Below are 25,583 nucleotides of genomic sequence, written 5' to 3'. Positions count from 1 at the left end.
TGACAGAGCTAGAAACAAACCGACCACCTCAGCCAGTGCCTCAGGTTAAATACAGGCTCATCTTTCCTCTGACCAAGTTTTCCAACTCCCCCCCAGTAGCTGTTTAGAGGCTGATGCTTTGCCACTGGCCATAAGAAACAACCCACCTCAATCCCAGTACCAAATCCCCAGTGGTTACAGTTCATGGTTTCCAAACAAATATAATACAGGCAGTGCCTCCCTCTGGCTCATTTAATTCACTGTCCTCCGTCCTCTCAGCATCCTCTGATGCTTTCAACTTATTCCCCAGAGACTCAGGTGACAATATTAAACCTCACACTCTGGAGGTAACCACTAAGCAGCTGGTGATTACTTTAGAATCATAGACTGGTTTGTGTTGGAAGGGATTTTGAAGCTCATCCAGTTCCAACCCCTGCCATGGGCAGGGACACCTTCCACTGGAGCAGCTTGCTCCAAGCCCCGTCCAACCTGGCCTTGATTTCCATGAAGAGACAAACAAAACTCCCTTAAAAAAGCCCTTTAGCTTAACCAGTCAAGAGGTGTACAATGAACTGGTGTGTGCAGATGCTGAGGAGGAGTGCACCAGACCACACATTACTCTCTTGTGGGTTGTTCCAAGTCAACTTCTGAGTGTGCAAACCAATTCTCCTCCATGTGCCCTCCCATTACCCAGGGCAATACTGTACCCAGATGTTTGCTGTACTTGGGCTGCTGCATTTCAGTACTTACCAGGGATTAGCATTCATGGCTACACGTTGCACTTTTGGACCTCTTTATGCATGCTGCAGCAGAAGAATCCAGAACCCAGTTACAAGTGGAAAGCTTAAACAGCTTTTTCCCTACTCTTAGATTCTAGTAGCAAATCTTTCTGTGGCACCAGCTCTGAGCTGCTCCCCCCAGCATTGTGTTACAGCAAAGCCCTGCCCTGCTAACAGAGATGCCACTTGCCTGCAGGAGACAGACCACTGGATTTCTCTGACTTCCTGGACAGTGCTACTGACAAGATGTGTTTCACCCAGACAGCATGTAAGAGACACCCTGCTCCACCAAAAGTCTCCCTTATCCAGAGATATCTGAATTTACCTGATTCTCAAGACAACTGGTATTTACTAAGCAGCTGGGACCCAAAGAAACAAAGACTGCTCTATTCAGACAAGACAGCAATAGTTCAACGGACCATGACAGGCCAGCTCAGGGTTAGCTCTGCCCCCATGGCTTGCCAGTCTCAGGGACAGGGGCAGGAATCCAGCATTTGGTCCAGATGTTCCTGCTGCAAGCGCAGAGGCCAAACTCTTAAAAGATGGGACACAGAAGGAGCAGACCTCACCTTCTTTAGCTAATCATAAGCTTGAGGGAATTGTCCTACCTGCTAGATACCTAACCAGTACTCAGCAGATAAAGGGGATGGATCCCCATGGCATAACTTGTCCAGACTTCCCTGGGAGCCGCTGTGGTCTTGGCTCCTTTTGAGCTCTGTGAAGGTTAAGACAAGGCTCAGTCACGTCTCTGACCACTCTCTTCCTCTCCAGCATCTTGGAAAAATCACTCAAGCAGCTTCAGTTCTGCCAGTGACAGAGGAATGCTCTTCTTAGAAGTCTTCTTGAAGCTGGTGGAGTTGGCAGCTCTGCCCCAGAAAACTCTGTTTGACATTATCAGGTGAGCTTCCTTAGCTCTATGAGATAGATGAGGGAGATCCCTCTTTGCCGGGAGATTTGCGCCTTATAAAACAAAAGAGAGAGACTGGATCTCCAGAAACATTTTGTATCTACTTGGACATGCACCTGCATAGCTCAGACACCTGCTCTACAAAGACACTGTTGTAAATGCCACCATAAACTGTGTCTATCACACAGTTTAATATCCTTTGCAGTTTAAAATATCCTCACATGAACCAGGTCTTCCCAGATATGCAGGTGCACAGCAGCCAGTGCTGAGTGAGGCCTTGGGCTGTGTTTCATGGGACAACGACGCCCTCTTTTGTCTTCTAGTCACTACCAGAGGAAGCTCAGGGACCAGAAAAACTGGATGGCTGATGACGCCTTCAAGTGTGGCAGAAAGATTTGGAAAGAGGTGGTTTACCCTACTACATCTTCCTTTGCAAGCACTGCCTGTGACTCAGCTGGGAACAAAAAGAAGGCAGCAGCTCACCCAAAGAGCCACAAAGGTATGGCTTGACACTATCACTCCCACTGTCCAAAAGGGAAGTCACTGGACCTGTGAGGGTGACAACTCAAGTGAGGCATTTGCCACAGCTTCTCTGTTGCCTCCTGGCACGTGGCCTTCTCCCAAAGTGCTTCTGGTATTGGGTTCAGCAAGGCTCAGGGTCAGCCCTGCATTAGCAAACCCTTCCCAAGGTAATTTCCAAGAGGATCACAGAAAATGAAGCTGGAGCAGAGCTTGGGAGTTCATTCAGCTCAAAACCCTCCCAGGGCGAGAAGCCAACTCGAACAGTTGTAGTGAGTCCTGCCAGAGACTCATCAGGGGGAAGGCATCACCTTCTAGAGCGTCTGTAAACAGCCTATGACAAAGCATGTAGCAGTGGGTGAGTTCTGGGTCACCCCAACACCTAGAGGCACCTCTGTGCCATGGACTGCTGCAGACTAAGCACTCAACACTGTAGCGAAGGGACTGGTGCCTGTGTCAATCTATGCCTGCTAACACTGGGCATGCTGATGGTAGCTGCTTTGACTTGTGGTTCAGAGGAGTGAGGAACTCAGGACTCACTGAGTCCTTTCCAGGTGAGAAGAGGAAAGCAAGAGGCAGCCAGCTGCGGGCTGCACAGTCGCTGACTGATTCTTATTTCCCTTTGCCCCCACTCAGGCAGCCCTTACGCTCAGGTCCCCATCTTCCCACGTCCTAAACAAGATGCAGCAATACTGAGGAAGCCAAGAAAGAGCTTGCAGAAGGCAGCGAAGAAGAACGCACAATCGGCATTGCTTGACACCCGCTGCTTCTGTGAGAGAAAACGGATGCAGAAGGTGAGACACAAATGCTTCAGGTGTGTTACAGCACAGCAGGAGGTGCAGGACAGGGCTGAAAAGCCAGGCTTGCTTTCATTCAGGCAGCTGCTCTCAGGCCTCCTGCTCCCTGCAGGAAGTGGAGATGCTCCCTCAATGTCAACACTGAGTGCCTAAATACATCACATTACCTGAGAGCAGACAGCCCAGCCAGGACACAAGTCCTGGTGTTAAACACTGAGGGCAGATGTTACACACTGTAGTATGCAGAGTGCAATCAGAGCAGCACTAAGAGTGACTTGTCACTCAAGTAACCTATACATTAACTGGCTGGTGAATGCTTTAACTAGATATGGGTATTATTGAGCAATTGTGTCCTAAGTGGAAAGAAAAATTAAACCAGAAATATAATGAAAGCTTACTTGTTTATTACTGTTAATAGTCAGCATGAATTGGTTATAAGCCAGCTTGTGCCCAGGCAGCCAAGAGGCCACCAGCATCCTGGCCTGTATCAGCACCAGGGCAGCAGCAGGGCCAGGGCAGTGATTGTGCCCCTGCACTGGGCACTGGTGAGGCCGCACCTCGAATCCTGTGTTCAGTTCTAGGCCCCTCACTACAGGAGAGGCATTGAGGGGCTGGAGTGGAGCCAGAGAAGGGAATGGAGCTGATGCAGGGCCTGGAGCCCAAGTGTGATGGGGAATGGCTGAGGGACCTGGGGGGTTCAGATGGAGAAGAGAAGGCTCAGGGGGACCTGATGGCTCCCTACAAGTGCCTGACAGGAGGATGGAGCCAGGAGGGGCTGGGCTCTGCTCCCAAGGAACAAGGGATGGGACAAGAGGAACCGGCCTCAAGCTGCACTGGCCCTGCAAGTGTTCACACACCGTGGAGACGAGGCCTCAGTGCCATGGGTCAGTGGTGGCCTTGGCAGTGCTGGGGTAAGGGCTGGACTGGGTGAGCTTAAAGGGCTTTTCCAACGTGGTTGATCCCGTGATTCTATTACCTGCCAGCAGCACCCCGTAACACATCACTGAGGTGCTCTTCCGCACATATACACGTGGTGCGTGGCCCCACATGGGCAGAGCTGATTTCCCCTCCACGATCTCTGCCTGATTCCCACTTCCCTCCCTCCCCTCAGAAGGCGCAGGCAGCCAAGCGGCCCCGGCAGAGCCCAGCGCTCTCCCAGCACAGCAGCCTGCTGAGGCACAAGATCAGGGAGGACCACACCGACCGCCGGCTCTTCCACCACACCGCATGCACCCGCTCGTCCCTGTGGAGCGGCGGACACGACCCGGAGGCAGGCACTGGCTTCTGTGGGCTCTGTTACCTCCGCGCCCGGCGGCGGGCGAAGCAGAGAGCAGCCATGGAAGCCAAGCTACGATCGTGGCTGGATGACAGCACCACAGGCCTGTGAATACCGGACAACAGCGGCTTGAGGTCCGGTGTGTGAAACGCGAAATAAAAGCGAGTTAAAGCGGCCCCACCGCCTCACCCGGCGCCGCCGCCATCGCTGAGGTACCGGCCTCCCCGCCCCCGCCCGCCCCAGTCCTCTCTCGGGTCGGCGCTTCCCGTTCCGGTGACGCTCGTCCCGTCATGGCGGCGCCCAGGGAGCGGCAGCGCTTCGGGAGGCGCTTCCTCACCGACCCCGCCCGCCTCTTCCAGCACAACGCCTGGTGAGGGCGGCCGGGGGACCCGGGGCGGCGGGGGAGGGCTCCTTCTCGCTTGTGGCCTGCGGTGAGGCGCCGTGGAGCGGGGGTCCTGGCAGCCGCGGGCACCGGAGCAAGCGCGGGGGGGCTGTGGGTGCGGGCAGGCGGGGAGCGGAGGCTGGGCCGGGCAGCAGGTGCGGGAGGGCCCGGTTCTGAGCGGGGGTGCTCATCCCCCTGGGGTCCCGAGCCCTCCTCTCTCGCTTCCAAAGCGGTTGGGATGGTTCCGGCGGCCTTGAGGCTTCAGGAGAATGGGTTGGTTTGCGGCAGTTGCTTCATTGCTGAAGTTAATAACAGTTAAACTATCTGCTTTCGGGAATCTCTAAACCCTTCTCCATCTGTTAGTGACTAAGGTGTAAATCGTACAGTGATCATGGCGCCCATCTGCTCCTGGAACAGTGTGAGATGGTGCTAGGTGTTAGCTTGGAATGGGAGGCTTCCTTTGGAGAAAGCTGGTTTCAGATACGTTAAACACCCGAATTTCCTGGGAACTGAAGGTGGTTTGCATTTTGGACGGACATACCTCCACTTTTGGTCTCTGGCTGCCGTTCCTTGTTAACAGTTGGGTATGTCTAACGTGTAATAAAGGGATATGTGCGTGTGTCAGCTTGTCATTCATTTTGGACTCCATTCGACCAAACACAGGTTGCAAAAGCGTATCCTCAATGCTTACTTCCTGCAGAAACTCCTAGTAATCTAGTTTTTCCACACACTTGACACTTAAGTCTTTGTTTTGTGAGTTAATATCAAAACACTAATTCCTCCTGAGGCCAGAATAGTGCCTCTTGGTCTTTGTATTCTGCTTTTCATTCACCTGTTTTAATGAAGAAAGGTCAAGTGAATCACTTTAATGACTCCACAACTGTGCATGCACATTCAAGTTATTAATGCTTTTTAATTCTTTAAAGCTTCCTGCATATTTTTTCATAATTGGATTTAAGAGAACACTTTGCCTTCCAAATCACCATGCTGCCTTTTTTGGTCTAACTTCAGAAAAGGTACTTTTCTAAGGCAGATGGTCTGCATTGGTGACCCACATGAGTGAAAACACACAAGCACCTGCCTGTCCATCACCTGCATAGGAACAAGTGCATTTCACCCTGTGACGACAGCAGTTCCTCGCTAAGGAGGCCTATTTGTGCTGAGTGCCCTCCTGGGTTTACAATAAGGGTTTATTTCCCCTCAACTTGGCGGAGCATCAAATAGGGAAAAGGATTAGGGGACAGACTGGGTGTCTCTTGGGATCCCTACCAGTTACATTGTTTGTAATGTTATGAGTGCAGTGCATTCAGAACTGTGCTGATGGCTGTAGTACTGCTGCTGAGCTGGAGTTAGAGCCTGTGGAAGAGCTCTGAGCTGTTTGGAAGGTTGTCTGGACCTTTCTCTTTTCTCTCTGTCTTTGCCCTGTGATTCTCAGCTGAGTAGTTCATCTTATGTTTCACAACAGGGATAATGTGGAATGGTCAGAAGAGCAGGAAGCCAGTGCCAGGAGTAAAGTTCAAGAGAACAGCTCACAGCTATTGCCACAAGATAAACAAGGTACTTTTGTGCAGTCTTCTAATGCTGAGTCTTGACTTGTGCATACAAGGGTGGAACTGTGGCCAGATCTGCATACGCATCATCATTTATTCCTCCCTTCCCCCCTCTCCCAAATCATTCAAAATACATTACCTAGTTGTTGATAATGAAAAATGGAGGAGGAGGAATCTTTCTGTTCTTAATTACCTTTCTGTGATTCCTCTACCTTCTCCAGCAACTCATCCTACTGGAAGAGAAATGGTCTTAGTTTGGAGGAGTCATCTTAGATTGAGTGTCTTTGTTCATGCTGTGTGTGTTTAAATACTTGTTAGTGTTCCTTGTCAACAAGCTTCTTTTGCTGTAGTGCTGTTGCCTCTGCTTACTTTTGCTCTCTAAAGCTTAACTTCTAACAGTCAGTCTTCTGTTACTTGCATGCTGTGGAGCTGATAAAAGCCCAGTTTTTCTCTTAAGAAGGTCTAATAAAGTAGTGTCCATCTCTGTCTACCAAGTGAGTAACAGCATGATAATGGTTAAACGAGAAGAGAAGAATAATTATCACGATGGAAGTGTTTATCATCAGAGAGGCAAAAGAAGAGATTGCAGAGGTTTAATTCCCTCAACCTTGGCTTAAAGGGTATTTATATATCCAAAATGCAATGCTTACCTGAATCTGAGTCAAGCTAAAGGTGCACAGTTCTATAGTCAAGTGATAACAGCTGAAGCTGTTCCGATTAATGGTGAAGCTGTTCTGGTTAATAATGCATCTTTCCTCCACACCTCTTAGATATCATCCAGTCCCTTAAATGAGGGTGAAGTGGCTTCCTGTTCGTTGGTATGATAAGAGACTTGTTTGATGATGATCATGTTATATCCTGCTGAGCTCTAGGATGGATCTGTTGCTTTTGTTCAAATTAAATTGAGTGTGTCATCCGTAAGGTGATGCTGAACACTACTGGAGCTATTGAGACACTTCCCATATAGCTTCCAGTTGTGTTCACAATAGCAAATTTAATTATACCAAAGAGCAACCCTTCTAATTTCTTGGATTCCCAGAAGTATCCAGCAGTTTCTATTGTGATGCCCATTGTGTTGAGTTAATTTTAAAATCTGGTTAACATTAAAGGATGTTGTCTGTCATGCTTTGAGAACCTATATGCAGCTATGAAATGGTGGAGCAATTTGCTGTTAGAGCAGTTTGTCAGGTCTTCATGATGTATTTCCCAGACTGAACAATGGAGGCCAGTCAAATTTTGATGGTTGCTATTCAGTGGGAAGCGTGTGGAGACAATGGGATGGCTGAAATGTAGGGAAGCCAGCTCAGGCAACTGTGCCTGAAGGGTCTAGTACTTTGAGAATCACTAGTGTCCAAGCAGGAGAACAAAGGCAAGCTATTGGTCATTATGGCTGTATTATTCTGTGGACTTCTTGGGGCTGTCAGAATTTGTTCTGAAGAAGGAGAGAAGTTCTGTGGGGTATGTTGAAGATGTGTCTTCTGGCTGGGAACAAAGAAAGAAGTGGAAGAGTTTCCTGGTTTCTTTTTGAGGCTCCATAATTACCCCCCCCCCCCCATACTATTCAGGGGGTCCCTGGTTCTCTTCATGTCTTTTGTGAACAGTTACTTTTGTTTGCCCTTCTTCTGCAATGTGAAAGGGTGAGTATGGGCTTGGCTTTGGGGGTGTCCTTACAAAGATGAGTAGCAAAGTCAGGAGTCCTTATCAGAAAGGTTTCTGGAGGAATCTGGCTCACACGCCGATGTCCCCACGAGCTAATACCATGAAAAGGATTTTAAAGCAAGTGTTATGTGAACTTTTCTGGCGTAAGTTGTGCAGGAAAGTCAGACTGAAAAGGGAATATGGTCATTTATTTTGCTTTAAATCTGTTTCTTGCATGATCTTGCATTCATATCATTACTGATCCTTTATTCCAGTGCTTTGAAAACACTAGGCTATGAGGTAAAGGAGCTTTAAATAAAGCTTCCACACATGCGGGTTGCAGTATAACAGCTCTTCAATAGTATAACATCCACCAGAATTCCACAGTAATTTGACCCAGGAAGAGCACAATGCCTTGTTCTGTGTTAGACTGTGGCAAAAATGTGGCTAATCCAAAATGGCTGGGCTAGAATTTTGCCCCAGCACCTAGGTAAGCATCCCATTACAGTCAGGCTGTCATGGGATTGTTGGGGACCATCCTTGCATATCCCTACTAATACATGGAAGAAATGACAGTTCAGGAAGGAGTGTGCCAGGGGATGAATCAGTAATGCTCCTTCCTCTGCCATTAGCAGTCACTGAGTTCTCCTATGCGGATAGTAAACTGACTTGACCCTGCTTACTTGGAGCTATGGTGAGATCATAACACAAGCTTACTGCTTTAGTCCAGTATCAGACATTAAAATGTCTTTCAGCTTGGGGTTTAAGTGCAAGGCTTCTTAAAAGGAGAAAATTGTGGTAGTTGAGATAGAGATTGTTTTTATGTGTAGCTCTTTGTGCTTCAGGGATAGATCCTACTAAAAATATACATATGACTGACTTCTGAGTTTTCTTAAAGCCATTTTTATCTGTATTTGGCTGAGGCTATGTATTTTTCCAGGCATTCTTGGTTCATCTTAGTGTCTCCTTTCATGTATCTTCTAAACATTTTCTGCTTTTCAAAAAGACAAAACTGCAGTTCAGATACTAATGCTGCTTTTTCTCTTAACCCTACTCTTCGTGGATGTTGGAGAGATGTTATCCGTTCTCACATACAGTTGTTATCTCTAATTGGGGGAGAATCATTTATATTCAGTAATGCACTTGTTGCTGTGCAAATATGTCTGAGGAGTTGCATGCAATTGAAACGCACTTGGGATGTAAAGCACAGGGTGTTGGACTTAGCTCTTCTGAGGGATAGATAACTCATCACATAGGTGAGAATTCAGGAATCCGGTTGGATTTGTAACTTCCCATGGCAAAAATAGTTTCCCTAGAACTGTGCTTCATCTGAAATCTGTCAAGGTGTGTGGAAATAATTCACTGGATGACTTGAATTTCATTAGATCATGGCTTTGTAATTGTTCTTCCAGCTTTCTGTAATACTCATCTTGCTCCAGGAGTGTGTCCACTTGCTGTGAAATGATAATGCTTGCTGCTAAAGTTAATTCTTACCATCTGCAGTCTGTCCTCCTTAGCTATTCACTATTACTTTAATGGCAGTGGTCACTTTTGTTGACCCTCCTCTTTTGTTTTCATTTCATAAATGTGTGATGCTCTAACGTGCACAGAACTGTGGAAAGCAAAGTACTGCAGACTGGGCTCTAGGAGTATCCTGGTTACGGTTAGAGATGGAAGTAAAACCTGGATTTCTTCATTCCAGTGTCCTTCAAAGATGCCTTTTCTGTAGCCAGCTTCCAGCTTTCCTCTTCTGCCTCTTTTCCCTATTTTAGTCCTAACAAAGTGACAGTGAGGATGCAGGCTGAGTGTTGATGTGAGCTGGCAGGATTTAAATAAAGGTGATTTTCAATCCATGACCTTACCCATTAAAGCAGATTGCTGAATAGATGGCTGCAGTGATCATTCACTGTCTGAACTGATTAAACTCTGAGACCTTCTGATTTGACTGCTGGTGATGTTTTTGTTTGTGTTCACAGAGGAATATGAGGTGAATGCTAAGAGGTACTGGGATGACTTTTATAAAATCCATGAAAATGGCTTCTTCAAGGACAGGCACTGGCTGTTCACTGAATTCCCTGAGCTGGCACCTCACAGGAACCCATGTCAAAATGGGGATTCTCTGCATGAATTTAGTAACAAAGAAGAATCCAGCAGCGAAGAGCTGGGAAGCTGTGCAAATGGACATTGTTCCTTGGAAACCAGGGCAGAGAATGAGTTAAACCTGATAAAAAGCACACCTAAGATCTGCACAGAGGAGTTGGCTATGCAGAAGTATAGTGAGCTGAATGAAGGTGATGGGGATTACCCAGGATCGTCTGCATCTTACCGTATATTAGAGGTAATAGCTATAAAACAGAGTTACACATGGAATAGTCCCTTGTGTCAGTTTCAGTGTGAAAGGGACTGTCACATGTATCATTGGCAAACAGCAAGTGAATGGGATGATTGCCCTAAGTCAGTAAACTGCAAGAAATAGAAGGCAGCTTAGAACTGAATTAAACCATTAAATCTGTTGGGATTCTTTTGGTTCAGGCTGTGAAGTGGCAGAGCACAAGGGCCATAAGAAGTTTGAGATTTTAAAAGACAAACTGACTATCAGATGTTGAAACAATCATTTAAAAGCCACCATTTGAAGAAGCTGATTCTTGTCTGTATAAAGCTTTTCCCTTGTCATTTACGTTTTACATGTTTGTGCTGGCTCTTGTCACATCTTGGGGGGTGTGAAACAATACAGTGAATCCAAGAATGTAAAGATGCTGTTTGCTTTGTTCGTTATGGCCCTTGTAGTAATGGGGAATCTCACATACAGGCTTTGTCCCAGAAAAGTCTGTACTAGCAACCTTTTGCTCTGTCACCTCTAGTTTGCTCACTGGGGATACCACTGGTTTTGTCGAATGCTTCACCTTCTGTATAAGTTACACCCATCCATGGAGAGTCAATATGAATTGTCCTTCAGGTTTGTTTAATCTGTGGCTTTAAGACTCCCTCAGACTTTGGCATTCATGGTCATTGTGGCTTTCCTGTCTCATCTGAATACTTAAGTAACATTTGTCACTGCAAGCCATCCGTGGTGTTTTCAGCTCAGTCTATATCCATTTTACTGATTCCTTAAGCATACAGAAGGGAATTCCTCAAACCCTTCAAATGGGAACAAGCAGAAGGAATAAGGTGGCAGAATCAGTGTAGGCCTAGTCATAACTTGAGGCAGAGCCATCTAGTGAAGGAAACTCTGAAACAGCCAGTTGTAATTATAGGAAAGCAAAGTTCTCTCTGCACTGCTCTGATTTTCTGTGGAAGTGAATGCAAGAAGTCCATGGCTTTTGCCAGTGCTTCAGTGACTCATACTGGCTGTTATGGTTGGGATTCCAGCAATAACAGTTTTCAAAGGAGTAACAATATATAGCTTGTTAGTGAGATTCCCTATGAGAACCGGCTTAGTGGTTTCCCACAAATGCTTATACATAAACTTGCTCCTCAGAGCTGAACGTACTCAGATCTTGCAGGGAGATTTGCAAACGGTCACTGCTGTGCTCAGCTGTTACTCATGAGTTGCTCCTTGGTCCATGGCTGTAAGGGGATGATTTGGAAATAGCTGCATGGGAGATGCTGAAGAAGTGATTTTCATTCTGTGTACATCTGCTTTGTGCAGGTTGGCTGTGGTGCTGGAAACACAGTCTTCCCGATTCTACAAACGAACAAGTAAGTAGTTCTCAATAGGTTTTTACCTGCATGATGCACCAGCCTCCTAAAAAACAACTGGCAAAGTGCTGCATGTGTTGTTAGTTTAGACAGTCTCAGATGCAAGTAGTACTTTTGCCGTCTGCAACTTCAGATGACTTTGGTTTGACCTTGGAAATACTTGGTCTTAGAATGCAACCCACAAAACATAATGCAAGTTTATATGTCTCATTCTGTAAGTGTTTTCACACAGGCCTTAGTGCCTGTTCTGGAAGGAAAAGTAAGCTGTGAGCTCCATATGAGAATAGCTGGGGTGTAAAGGAGTGACTTGATTTTGCACAAGACATTATTAACAGAGATAGGCTAAAGCCTGGGATTTCTGGCTCCCAATTCTGTACTCTTGTGTATTTGAGACATTTCTTAATCCTGGTGCAGCACCTTTATATAAATGATGATCATTTATTTTCTTTCTTTCAGTGATCCGGGCCTATTTGTGTATTGCTGTGATTTTTCTACTACAGCTGTGGATCTTGTCCAGGTAAAGTCAGTGGTGTCTTATGCAGGTAGGAAGTACATGGTGCCAATTGCACATGAACACAGATAGATCACAGCTATGTTGGCAGCTTGCTTTTCTTTAGCCAGCCCTGATGCTGACCCTTGCACTGGTAATAAGGCAAATGAGCCATCAAAGATTGCAGAAATGAGGGAAGTTGAAGCTCTCAAAATGTCACGTTGGCAGCAGACAGCTCAGCCAGATTTTCTTTCCCCAATGGTTGGCAGCTTTTTTAGCTGAGTAACTGCTCAACCTTGAAAACAGTCAGGCTATTTTTTAACAGGAACTGAAGCTGGTTTTGGTTTGTGTGTGTGCTGCTGGCGCTGCAGTCCTGGGAACGTGGTTTGGGTGCTTCTGCACAGACAGCTGAGGAGGGACACTGTTATCTGGGGAGCAGGAGGATGGAATTTAGTCAAAGGACAAAGATTTCAGGTCAGAACAGAACTGAGAATATATGAAGTATCGAGTGTAATCAGTCATTTTGTGAGAGGAGATGAGATGAGAAGCACAGCAGCAGAGGCAGCGTGCCATTTCATCCTCTTAAGGTGACACAAGCACTGTTTATAGAAGCTACTGCAATCTGTAGCAGCAGCTTTAGAAAAATACACAACTTCAGGCAGCCAGGTTTGATGCTGGTGTACAGGGAGTAGTTTGCTTGTATTTGAAGTGAATATTGATTTCAGACACGTAGAGAGGGGCCCTTACACTCTTGCTTTTGTCTAGATTACTAGTTTAATAGTGGAAATCTCTCACTTTTTACCACTATTAATGGAAAATCTGACCTTATAATAATCCCTCAGTCCAGTACTGGGGTTTTGGCAGTGCTGATTGCCTGACTTGTTACAAGTCCAAAGCTCTTTGTAAATCTCCCTTGATACTCCCACATCCAGATAACATTGAGATCAAGGTCTGCTGTTAATGTTCTTATTTCTCTCTTCTTAAATACAGAACAATGCAGAATATGATTCTTCTCGCTGCTTTGCGTTCGTCCATGACCTGTGCAATGACCAAAGTCCTTTCCCAATGCCAGACAAGAGTCTTGACGTTGTTATTCTTATCTTTGTCCTCTCAGCCATTCTCCCAGAGAAGTAAGTTGGAATAATTCATTCTGGCTGCGAAAGATAATGCATATAGAAGTTGAGCTTTTTCACAGTAGCTCCCCTCATAGGAAGGAAAAGTTCTGTTCCAGTTTTCCATTAAGCCCCTGAAAATGGCATTTGCAGGTACTTTCAGATGTAACAACTCTTGGTGCAGGATAGGTGTGATTTGAAAGTGGGAAATGGCTATAAGTACACTTGCTCCCCACTTCTGAACCCCAACCACACTGAGCACTCAGCACCGATTTGTGGAATATATGCTGCTAGATTTTAAGGCTCAAAGGCTGCATTGATTTCTCAGATGGGAGGTGGTGAGAAGGGAGGGGACAGGTTCAGGAGTGCTGTGATTTTGATGTGACTGTTACAGCCTTCATTTTATTTCGCAGCATTTTTCATGTTCACTCCTTGTTTTCCAGAAACCAGTGGAATCCTTTTGTAATCAGTAAGAGAGAGCACTTAATCCTTGCTGTGGCAGGCTAAGTTATCATTGGAGAGAAAAACCAAGCAGAATCAGGGAGTGTCAGAAATAAGGCAGCCAAATAAAATCAACTCACCTAAGTCTGAGAGAGCTCAGAGAAGTGCTGGCTTTTGGCTGCTCTTTGTATGAAGTCGAAACATGTAAAACTTGATACTTTGTGGAAAGTACAAGCATCATTTTGCAGACTGTTCGCTAATTCTGCTTTGTTCTTTCCTCAGGATGCAAGGCATTGTTAACAGACTGAGTCGCCTTCTGAAACCAGGAGGGATGATTTTGTTGCGAGATTATGGCCGTTATGACCTGGCCCAGCTTCGGTTTAAGAAAGGTATTTTCTTCTCCCCTGAGTAGTCTTGCTGCATCACTGCTAGGTGCTGCTGCTCTGGAGTAGTGTCTACCCCATGTCGAAGACACACAGCGTGTGCTGAGAGAAGTGCCTCTTGTTGAATGGCAGTTGTTGGTATTTAAATGATAGCTGGTAACTGTTTAAATCCCTCTTCCCCTTAGGTCAGTGTCTGTCTGATAACTTCTATGTGAGAGGTGATGGCACCAGAGTCTACTTCTTCACACAAGGTAGGAGGCTATAAAACATCCCTCTGACTCTCCTCACCTCTTTCTGTCCCTGTGCCCTAAGGTTTTGCCACTAGGTCTTTACACCCTGTCTTTCGTGGAGCAGTGGAGAATGTTCAAGTGTCTCTCAGTTGCGTGGGGACCTGAGCTTGTCACTTGCTAATGTGAATATGGTGTGGTGAATTCCACAGTGGAAAATTCTTCTAGAGAAAGACTAATGTGTTTGCTGCACTGGGAGGGGTGGGATTGGAGGAGCTCTCCTTGAACCTTGTGAGATGGACATCGCTTGGAGGAACTTCTCTTAGCTTCAGTATCCTCCTATGAGGAAATAGGTAGGACGTAGTTGAGCACTGAGGCAGCCTCTCCAGTTCTGCTGCTACTTGGTGTTCAGCAGAGTTGTGTTCTCCCTGCTTATCACCAAGAGTGCCTCCAGTCACTTCCACTCTGCCCCTCTGCATGGTCATTGTTAGAGCAGTGACACAACTGCAACAAACTCTTCCCTTCCCCAGTGCACAAGTCTGGTGTTTAATGCGTGTTTGGCAGACGCTTCACAATGGCAAGCATCTGATAAAAGAGCACAAGCTGGGACCTGTTACCCTTTTCTACAGAAACTCCATACAAATCACGTGCTCCCAGCCTGCAGTTGAACAAGCTCTCTGCTGCTCAGCAGGACTTGCTCTGGCTTTGCCCACAGCCAGTGTGCTGGGGCACCATGATCCTTATTTGCTTGGTCAGGAATACCTGCCAGTGTAAGTGCTACCAGCCTCGAGGGCTCTTAGTGCTTTGATTGGGCCCCAGCAGGGTGTGGTTTCTGTAAGGATTTTATTCCTAAATTTAGCCTTAATGAATCCCATTCCCCTCCAGCCTATACAGCACACATCTCATTGCCACCGTTTAAAAGCGTAGGGCCGATCCCATTCTTTGCTCTTGCAGACTCGGAAATTCCTCTGGGGAGAGTAGGGAGGGGGGAAGGAATGGATCTGTCCCTACTCGCCAGAAGATGCTCCCTTAATCAGTTACTAGAGGCAATACCCATGTCTGAAAGTGCTGCTGTTTTCTCTTTGTCAAGTCTGTGTAATACTAGTTGTCCTCCAAATACTTCTTCCCTTCTTTGCTAGAGGGTAACTGAAAGGAAACTAGAGAAACCGTGATCTTAATCCCCCCCATAGTAGATGAGTTAAGTCCTGTCTGATCTTTACATTTCCCTGCCATAGTGAGACGGTGAGTTTCCTCTGGTTCATCTTTCAACGTAGTTTAGCTCTCACCATGAGCAGGCATCAGTTAGATGAAAGCTCAATCTCCTCCATCTCCTCTCTGTTCCAGATGAATTAGATGAGCTCTTCACAAGAGCTGGGCTGGAGAAAGTCCAGAACCTGGTTGACCGGCGGCTGCAAGTGAACCGAGGGAAACAGATGACCATGTATCGAGTATGGATCCAGTGCAAATACCTCAAGCCTGCTGCCCCTCAGCTGTGAGGACACGTGGCATGCTGCTTAGGTTGGAGCCTCTTCGTGGCCGCATGCAGTGTCTCCTCCTGGTGAGATGTGATTTTACAGAGTTCAGCACACACGAGACCTCAGTGCCTTTTCCAGTGCCTAGCATCACTTCCAGGGAGTGGAAGGACGGATGGTTTAAGAGGAGATCAAGCAGTGCTTTAGATGTCTTGCTGCTGGTCTGAGTTTTTAACTTCTTTATGGTTTTAACAACTTAAGGAATGGTTGTGCTGTCTTCCAGCAGCTGAGCAAGTTGAGTAATGAGTCACTTTTACTCTGGATTTCCACATGAAACAGAAGGAGAGCTTTGACCTTACCTCTGTGTTATGTACTCCTGTCTTGGGAACAAAAACCATACAAATGGTAAATCTCCTCTCTGCAACTGGTCATGAGGCCTAATAGGAATCCCTTAGCCAGCTTATCTCATGCAGCTCTCTTCTGCTTGTTCAGGTTCGTGCAAATCCACAAGTTAAAAATGCCTTGATTGAGGGCAGGAGCTGAGACCATGCTGGTTTCTCTGTGCCGTCCTCCTCCTGAATGCCTCATGGTGTGCACACAACCTGCGAAGAAAGCAGATTATGCTGCCTTGCCATCACTGCCCTCAAAGGTGTTCATAGAGGGAGCTAGCACGCTATAGCGCAGGTGCCACAAACATACATAAGGCAGGGTCAGGTTTCTGAAGGGGGCTAATGCCAATTTTGGGGCACCTCCAGAGTATCACAAGCAGCTCATGGGAACAAGGTTTCCCCAGAATTCCCTGCTTTTTCTGCTTGAACAGTGAGAAACAGTTCTTGCTGGTTGCAACCCCAGGTCACAGACTGTATTGCCCTGTCATGGTGGTGTGCTAAACCCAAGCAGACAGGACACCTGGCTTGGATAAGAAGTCTGAAGTGTGTCTCCCACTCTTGATTCATTTCTTAGAGGAAGCCAACGCTGTGGCTTTCTGAAGGTATTTCCCCACCTTTGACAGCAAATATCTTTTATCTCAGCTTGTTTTCTTTTGTTATTTTTAGGGTGTGGTACAACAAGCATTAGAATAAAGTTTGTGGTAATGCTTTTCAGTGCTGGTTTGATTAATATAAATTAGGCTTCCCCAGAAACTCACATGCTTCTGCATGCCTGATCTGAAGGATTTGGGCCACCGTTAGGTAACTACAGCTTTGCTCTCTTGTGTTATTCTCATCTCTCAGGAAAGGAAAGCCTTGGCTGATATCTGCTCCCTTGTTTTAGATCACGAAGCACCAAAGCCTGTTGTTTGTGCACCTCTGACTGAAGAGCAGTTTGTGCTATACAGAGTGTGTGTGGCTTGTTAGCTAGATGCTTGTATTTGTAGTTTACAGTTGCCTAAGAATAACTGTCAACTCTATAGAGACAGGTTATGAAATAACTGCTGTCTTGAAACAGAGGAGAAAGGGTAAAAAGATGAGGAAATGCCATTGCTATCTTTGGAGAGTCAGCAGGAGTCTGGAGAGTCAAACCAGAAGCACCCTGATGTGTTAAAGGGGTTGTAGCAATACTCTCTGCTGGGCATGTGGCAGCATGATAGGTTCACAACTTCCATGTTGCTGGGTCACCCTGCACATGTTAGTGTGTGTGCTGCTTCTGGGTCTGGACACTTCAGCCCTTGCTGTGGAAAGGTGACCCAGCATATCCATCCACACCACAGAGGCAGGCTGCAGAGCTGGGGTGGGAATAGGAATGTACCACTGCTGTTTTTAATATATCTAGTTCTTCAATAGTGTTGGAAGGGAATCAATCAAAAAGCTGGGAAGAGCATTCCTGTTCAGCTTTTTCACTGTACTTTCTAAAGAGACTTTCCAGTGTCTGAAATAGAGATAAGGATTCTTTCTTTATAGGCACATTCGGTTTCTGCCGGGCACAAGCCTGACCCAACCCAGAAGCTGTGCAGTCGCTGCTGTGTTTTCATGCTAAACCTACAAAGTCTGGTTCCTTGGCAAGGTTGGTACCTCAGGCAAGGTCTAGTCAAAACAGAGCTTAAGGCTTCTGGGAGCTGAGCAAGCTCATGTCTCTTCATCTTATCCAGGCAAAGACTCAGGCTTAGCAAAAGGAGTCCTGTGAGTGATGTGATGTGACTCATGTAACCAGCTCCGTTGCTTCCAGTGAGAGACCTCCCATGTGTTACTGGTGCCTTCTGCAGTTCCCTGGGGTCTTTTTCCTCTTGGTCCCTGGAGGGAGACCTCCTCCTGGGATAGCTTTATCTCCCTGGAAGGAAAATTATTGACTGGGGTAAACAAGCAGCATAATTAGTGGGAATTAAAGTAATTTGAAAAATGCCTTATTAATCATCCAAAGGCTTGTAAGCAGCGCAGGAAAATATGTTCTTAATTATAAACATGATTTATTTGAAGTTGATGGACTCCCCTTTAAATTTCAACTCCCAAATGGGAGTAAATGAAGGCTAGTAATTTATTTGTTTCTACTTTTAAGGCTCCATCCCAGTTGCCTGCCTGGTTTTGACTTGGGCTTCATGCAAAAACTTGCAACCCTGTGAGCCTGCAGCCATTGAAGTGGCTCTTTGCCTTTCTTAATGCTCTCCGTCCTGCTGGAGTATTTAAGCACTCACTTGACATGAACCATGCTGGGCAGACATGCTTTTGTTTCCAGTCCTGTTCATGGTGTTCAGAAAGCAATAAGTTAATGGCCTTGAATTGAGCCAGGCCTCCTACAGACAGATACTGCCTGAGCTGCCTTCATTAATCTCCGCCAGCTCCTGTTCTCTCTGAAGCTGCTGCTCTCCTGCCACTTCAGCCTTGCCTCCCACACAGCTCTACTCAGGTACCTTGGTCCTGACTTGTAGCAGCTTCTGCCATTCCCACCTTGGGCCTGCTGAGCAGGCTGGGTTGCACAACAGCTTCCTAGCATGTTCAAAGGGAATCTCCAAATTGGCTTTTACTATATTAAAAAGCCAGTTAAGTGCCTTTTTTTCTCTTCCTTTTTAGCAGTGTAACATTAGCTTTAATGCCATTCTGAACATATCTGCTCTGGTTTTCTTTCCAGCATTCCAGTCTTGTGGTCTGTGGCTTACAGGCAGTGCCAGTGTAGTTTGTTGAACCTCCCAAGCAGAAGAGATGATTTCATTGCTCTTCAGAGGCGCTGCCCCTCCAATTCTGGAGCCAGACATTGTTCCACTTTGGAAAGTCTGGTCCTGGCTCTTGCCAGAGGATGGTGGATTTCCTTGGAGGTTCGTAGATTGTTTTGGCTGGAAGGGAACTTTATCATCACCTATTCTGACCCTTTGCATAACCCTTTCATGTAGGGATTATGGCATTAAGCCTGTCCTTCAGAAAGGCTTTTCATTCCAGCCATGATGCTGAGGGCTCCAAGGAATGGCGAAGAACCCTTTGTCATCGATCTCCTCACAGCATCCTGGTTGGAAACTGGGAGGCAGGAAGGGAACAAGGAAGGTGAAGGGAACAAGGAAGGTAAAGAGGACAAGAAGCTGTGGAGTATTTCTGATACCATTACTTCAAACATAAAGAAGTTGTAAATTCCACTGAAAATTGGAGCTTTCTCGGGATCTTCCCACAGAGAAGTGAGAAACAGCAGCAATTCTTAGTGATTTGTATTATTACAACAGTAATCATCAAAATGCTTCTGACAGAAGAATGTGAGACCAGACATGTGTCTTCTCTCTCAGATACTTCAGCTCCACCTTCTCAGGGTATGGCACCACCATTTCTAATTCTGGACTTAGCTGTAGAGCTCCAGGATAAATGAGACCTGGTTATTTTCAACAAAGACAGAACCTCCATGCATGCATGCCAGTGGCTTTTGGCATCGCATCCTAACTAAAGCCAAAAGAGCTTCCTTTTGTTGCTGGCATTGGGATGAGCCCTGACTGGTCCCCAGCTGGATTCCCTGCAGGAACCACAGACCCAAACTGAATGTAACTTTGTCCTGAGCACAAATGAAAGATGCACAGGATCCAGTGCCTGGAAGTGAGGGCACGGATGGGGATGTGGCTGCAGGGATGAAGTTACTAAGGGGATTGTGGAGCATCCTTCTATCCCTGTAAAGGCAGATGGAGGGAAACTGAGTCATGCAGTCTTTTTTGTCCTGATCAGTCAGCTAGGCCTGATTTGTCAGTCCCAGCAGTGCCACCACTTTTGGTTTGGTGCCATAATGGGGAAGATTAATCCAGAAGAGAAGACACATGATCAGGATCAGTTTTACTATTGTAGCTATTCATCTACCTTGACAGGGGGTGTTCTTGGCACACGTCTTTTGGTACCGTGTACGTAGGATTCTGACTCCAACAGTGTTGTCATGTCTGTTTTCAGGGCAAGATGGAAATTACTACAAAAGCGAGGAGAAGGAAGGAATTTTTTGGAGGACTCTCCTGTGCTCTAGAGGCAGAGGAATTGTGAGCTCTGTGTTTCACCAGCAAAGCTCTGGAGTTCGTGCTTTGCTCTTGCTGAAGGCAGTAGGTTCCTGTGCTAAGTGCCTTGCTGAATGGGAACTTGTATTGCTGTGAAAGTGGGACACAGCACCGGAAATTACCTGTGTAGGCAACAGTAAGTGCTAATCTGAACTAAATAGGATAAGCCATCTTTGTTATGGAGAGCACAAGCCAGCCCTGGCAACTTGGCTGGAACACAGGCAGGGAGAAGAAGGAAGGGAATCTTAGCCATGTGTGCCTGTGCTTTCACCTCGTGCCCAAAGGCTGTCTGCTATGGCATGAGGTGTCATGCCAGTGAAAGCTTTTACTCTTGAAAACACAGTCTTTGATGCTCAGTTGAATGAGAGGGAACTGGCTGTGGTTGATGGCAAAGATCACTGGCAAGTCTGACGTGTCAGCACCTGTCTGGAGCTCCCAGCCTGTTGGTCCATAGCTGTTTCCAGGAAGGAGGAACATCCTGGTGAGGTTGGACCCTACTGCTCTAAACTGTGCTCCCTGCTATTGAATAACCCCAAGGAGTCTTCACTGCAAGCACCAACACAGCGTGTGAACAGCAACTTGATTTTGGGGTGGGGTGTGAGCAGGACTGCTGTCTCCAGGTTGGTTTAAGGGTTTGTAGTCCAAAGGATCCTTGTAGCTCTTGCATCTTCGTGTTATTTTTCAGCTCATGTGGCGTGGAAAGTTGCTGTTTGCATCACAGGCCCTCTCTAGAGGGGAACACTGGGTGATCTGCTCTTCAGCCATGAGTGCAGAGGTTCCCTGCCACCCTTCTCCATGGGCACTGCATGTGGCTCTCCTCATTTAGAGAGGAAAACTGGTTGATCTCCCTTCAGACTACACCATCATCCATGGGACCAAGCACAAGGCATGATACCCAGCCTGCAGTCTTTATACAGCCACATGTTTCTTTCCACACTCAATGTTAAGGGTGCATGTGAAGAGGTCGATGTTGATCAAGGTTGCATGGAAAACTAAACCTGGCTTTTCCTTAACTTCAAATGACTTCTTCCCTACTGAGAGAGGCCTTATGACGGTTGGGATGTATTTAACAGAAAGTCACACAGAGGCTGAATATACTTGCGGAAGAAATGTGCATGCTCCAGCTTTACAACAGGAAGTTGATTTAATTTTCCTCTTACACAAATCTCAGAGCAGTGTGTTTAATTGAGCCTTTCAAAAGCCCGGTAAGGTAACGTGCTATTATGCTTACTTCAGGCAGGAGGAAGAGAAGCAGGGGGCAAATCCTGATGAGAATAATGCCCTCTTGTATTCTAGGAAGCTAATAGTGAGGAGAGGGAAAGACTTGCTGGCACACAAAGGAGAATCACATCATTTCAGGTGCGTGCAGGAGAAAACCAGTGGATTTTGCCAGTACCACGTGCTTTGGGGAAGGTGGACACAATCACGGGGCTGTGAGTTTTGGTTCACCTGAGCCAGGCCATGGTGCTTGTGCAGATCCAGGTACCCCTACACGAGGGCTGCCTCCTCCAGCAGGCAGGACATGTGCTCCCTTGGATCAGGGAACTGCTCTGAGGTTGCACTTGGCTCGCTGCATGTGTGGAGGTTGAGGGACCTGGATGCGTTCCTACTGGGTTTGGGTATCAAAGCCTCCCTAATGGGATACCTGAAGGTGTAGACAGAGGGAGGGGCAGGAACAACCTCCCAGATAAACTCCATTGTGTGGGAGGGTGGAGGCTCGCTTGGATGGCCTCAGGAAGGAGTCAGGTGATGGCATGTTATCTTTGAGTAGCTGAGATACCAGCCTTCTCCCAGTCTAATGGAAATGAGGAAAAGACCCTTTTAATGCTCTTAGGGGAGGGAAAGGCTGTGCTGGGAGCCCTACCCTTACTAGACACTGGAGAATCCACACAAGGGTGAGCTGTTTTGAATGCCCCAAGTGTTGCCCACTTTGCTTGCAACTTCGGTGCCAGAGAACCCACTCTGCAGACAAAGGTTGGCATCTTCTGGCTGTGATGCTTAGAGGTGAGGTCACCCCACAGTGCTAAAGCCTTAAGAAACATGTTAAGAGCTGAAATATTGTGGGCTTTACTCTCTTAATGGCTGTAAAATGTTTGGATTTGAGAGGACTGATGCCAGGTTTTAGATTTTAAAGGCTATTTGATGCTTTTCTCAAGTCCCCAGCTCCTGGTGTCCTGCTATCACTGAGGAATCTCAGCTCTCTTTTTGTGTATGTGTTACGTTAGGTCAGTACATTTCTAGACCTCATGGCAGCACAGAAGTGCTGGGGAAATCTCAGAGTATTTCACAGCCTGGAAAGCAAATGCAGGTCACCAAAAACACATCAAAAAGAGCAGGACCTTGGCTCCTGGTGTTTTATCTTCACAAAATTCAAGATAGGGGGAGCTTGATACATGTTGTGTGAAAATATCTATCAAATCTGGTCCAATCTGGCATGGGTTAACAGTGGAGCTGGGGTGTGAAGGCAGGGGTTTGCCCTTCTGTTTCTAAGCTTGTGCTAGCCAAGGGGAGCTCGTGGGGGCAGCTCCAGTGGAGTGCAGTGACAAAGGGAATTGCTGTGGCAGCTCAGCATCAAAACATAGAATCACAGAACGGTTTGGGTTGAAGGGACCTTAAAGCTCATCGAGCTCCAACCCCTGCCATGGGCAGGGACCCCTTTCCACTGGAGCAGCTTGCTCCAAGCCCCTGTGTCCAACTTGGCCTTGAGCACTGCCAGGGATGGGGCAGCCACAGCTTCTCTGGGCACCCTGTGCCAGCGCCTCAGCACCCTCACATGGAAAAACAACTGCCCTATCTCCAACATGAACTTCCCCTGTTTCAGTTTGAACCCATCACCCCTTGTCCTATCACTGCAGTCCCTGATGAAGAGTCCCTCCCCAGTACCCTTGTAGCCCCCTTCAGACACTGGAAGGCTGCTCTGAGGTCTCCACGCAGCTTTCTCCAGACTGAACAGCCCCAGTGTTCTCAGCCTGGCTCCATACAGGAGCTGCTCCAGCCCCTGAGCATCCTCGTGGCCTCCTCTGGACTTGCTCCAACAGCTCCATGTCCTCCTTATGTTGAGGACACCAGAGCTGCACACAGTGCTGCAAGCGGGGTCTCAGGAGAGCATGATACAAATGTGACGTGCCAAGGATATTGCTGACACCCAAAGTGAGAGCTGCCATGGGGGGTGTAGTAGGAAGCATCAGCACAAGCTGATGGTGGACCTGGAGAGCAGGAGGAATCTGGCAGAGGTGATGGTGGATGAGGGCTGGCTTGCCCCCATGAATGAGGTACTGTTTGTTCAGCCATGTATGATCTGTGTTGCTCATAACCATCCAGTAGCCAGCTCTCAAACCAGCTCCTCTAAAAGGACCAGAGCGCAGGGGCTCTTAACAAAGTGAATGAAAAAGGGGGAAAACCACAATAGTTTTTGTGTGTCACTCAAGTGTGGGCTGGAAGAAGGAGTTTTCTTGCATGAGAATTGTGGAGGTCCAAATGTTCTCTTCTCTTGCTGGGCCACAAAGTTAAATGTACTGAAACTGTTCCCAAACTGAAATACTATGGGGAAAATCAAGTTGAGATCAACACAATGTCTTTGCTCAACCTTACTTTTGGTGCTTGATCAGCTTTTAGAAATAGCATCTTAAAAGTTGACACTCAAATTTTTAATGGAATCTGAAGTTTTCTTTTACAAAATGATTAAATCTTTACCTAGTTCAACCACTTTGAATAAGAAAACCCTTCCCTGTAAAACCAAAACCTCACAAAACTCCCTTATTCTTGCCAGCACATTGCAGTAAGTTGGCTTGTCTTGTTTAGAAAAGAAGCTGGGGGATTAGCTCCTGTAGGAGATAATGCCATGAAAATAAAGATCAAGTGTGCCATGTCTTAACCATTGATAAATCAGTTTTTACCTTGGGGACCATTGCTGTTCCAGGGAGCCCAGTCTCCTGCTTTGGGTTGGAAGGGACCTTAAAGCTCCTCCAGTTCCAACCCCTGCCATGGGCAGGGACCCCTTCCACTGGAGCAGCTTGCTCCAAGCCCCTGTGTCCAACCTGGCCTTGAGCACTGCCAGGGATGGGGCAGCCCCAGCTTCTCTGGGCACCCTGTGCCAGCGCCTCAGCACCCTCACAGGGAAGAGCTTCTGCCTAAGAGCTCATCTCAGTCTGCCCTTGGGCAGGTTCAAGCCATTCCCCTTGTGCTGCCCCTGTTACAGCTTTAGGGGCAGTGGGGCAGGGTCCAGGAGAGCTGAGGGGTTTGAGTCACCGGTCCCTTTTTCAGCTCCCAGATCTCCTCCCTCCAGCCCCATCAAACAGAAAGGCACAAATGCACTTTCTACCTCCCTGAACAATGTTCAGTGGAAATGGTACCAATCAGCGCTCCCCCAAATGGCTGTGATGAGTTCAGCTGGTCGAATATTGCTGTGAAAGACAAAATTCAGGAGTAACACCCCAAAACCACAGCACACATTAAAAAGACAGCTTAAAGCACAGGTAACCCAGCTTGTGAGAACAGGCAGGCACCTCCAGGTTAACATCACCAGGCTGGGAGCACATTGTTCAAATACAACTTCCCTCCCTGGCGCCCTCGGAGAGCGGTGTTCCCGGGATGCTCCGCCAGCTTTCCCTCTCTCCCCTCCTTTCCAGCCTGCTCCTAGATCGCTCCACGGCGGAGCGGAGGTGATGGATGGACGGACATCCCTCGGCTGGATCCGCATCCATCGCTAATCCGCGCCTGCCTCCCCTCGGACAGGCCTGGGCACTTCCTTTCCCAACAATGCTTGGGTTTATCCCCCTTCTCCCGGGTTTATTTGCTTTCCATAAAGCTGATTCAGCCTTAGAGCCGAGCGGGTTGTCCCGCCCGACGGCGGCGTTCCGCATCCTGCCCTCAGCGCTGGGGATGAACCGGGATGAGCCGGGATGGGAATGGTCCGGGGCGAGCCCCCATTTGTCATGTCTTAAAGAGGGGGGGCAGCGCTTTTCCTATCGGTGCCCGGCCTTTGGAATGCGAGGCAGGGCAGACAACGGGAGCTGCTGGCACCAGGGCTGTGCTTCGCGAGCGATACCCAAACACCATCAGCCCCACAGAGCGGGGCCGGGGCCCTGGGGTGCTTTGTGGGGTCCCCGAGGTCGGGGGTGCTGCTTGCCCTTGCACCCTCCCCTGTGGGATGAAGGGGGGTTTGGGAGTGGGGTGGCTGTGGGAGATGGGGACAGGAGAGGGGGTGAAAAGCTGGGGGGGGTACATGGTACATGGTACCCCCCCTCTATGGAGACACCCTGGGGGGGAGCAGATGAGCCACTGACCCCATGGCACACCCTCTCTGCCCCCCCTCCAGCCTCTGTAGCCCCCCCACGCTCCTGTTACCCCCAGGCCCATGTGACCCCCCTCAGGCTCTTTGCCCCCCCCACCCTGCCTGTCCCCCCCACTCCTATGTGACACTCCCCCCCCGACCTTTTAGCCCCCCAAGACCTGCCCTGACCCCCCCCCAGGCCTCACCCCCCCCAGACCC

General features: G+C 47.7%; 1 protein-coding gene across 4 annotated transcripts; it reads left to right on the top strand.

Moving 5' to 3' along the window:
• Window positions 1–4,091: 4,091 nt before the first annotated feature.
• LOC136024032 (tRNA N(3)-methylcytidine methyltransferase METTL2) lies at window positions 4,092–23,966 on the top strand. 4 transcript variants are annotated; one of them, XR_010616733.1, is made up of 13 exons: window positions 4,092–4,627; window positions 6,105–6,196; window positions 9,804–10,165; window positions 11,477–11,526; window positions 11,983–12,043; window positions 13,007–13,146; window positions 13,852–13,958; window positions 14,138–14,203; window positions 15,524–15,737; window positions 17,550–17,652; window positions 18,712–18,895; window positions 19,017–19,375; window positions 19,995–23,966. XR_010616733.1 is itself a non-coding variant. In XM_065699088.1 (9 exons), the coding sequence occupies exons 1-9, from the start codon at window positions 4,548–4,550 to the stop codon at window positions 15,673–15,675; spliced, it is 1,110 nt and encodes a 369-aa protein (XP_065555160.1). In that variant the 5' UTR covers window positions 4,093–4,547; the 3' UTR covers window positions 15,676–16,754. The 4 variants fall into 4 exon arrangements, 1 of the variants encoding a protein (XP_065555160.1); XR_010616734.1 differs by lacking the exons at window positions 18,712–18,895; window positions 19,017–19,375; XR_010616735.1 differs by lacking the exons at window positions 17,550–17,652; window positions 18,712–18,895; window positions 19,017–19,375.
• The last annotated feature ends 1,617 nt before the right edge of the window (window positions 23,967–25,583 follow it).

Source organism: Lathamus discolor, chromosome 20 (assembly GCF_037157495.1).
Source record: "Lathamus discolor isolate bLatDis1 chromosome 20, bLatDis1.hap1, whole genome shotgun sequence".
NCBI classification, from domain to species: Eukaryota; Metazoa; Chordata; class Aves; order Psittaciformes; family Psittacidae; genus Lathamus; species Lathamus discolor.
The sequence above is the reverse complement of the archived record's forward strand: the minus strand, read 5'-3'. Positions and strand labels throughout refer to the sequence as shown.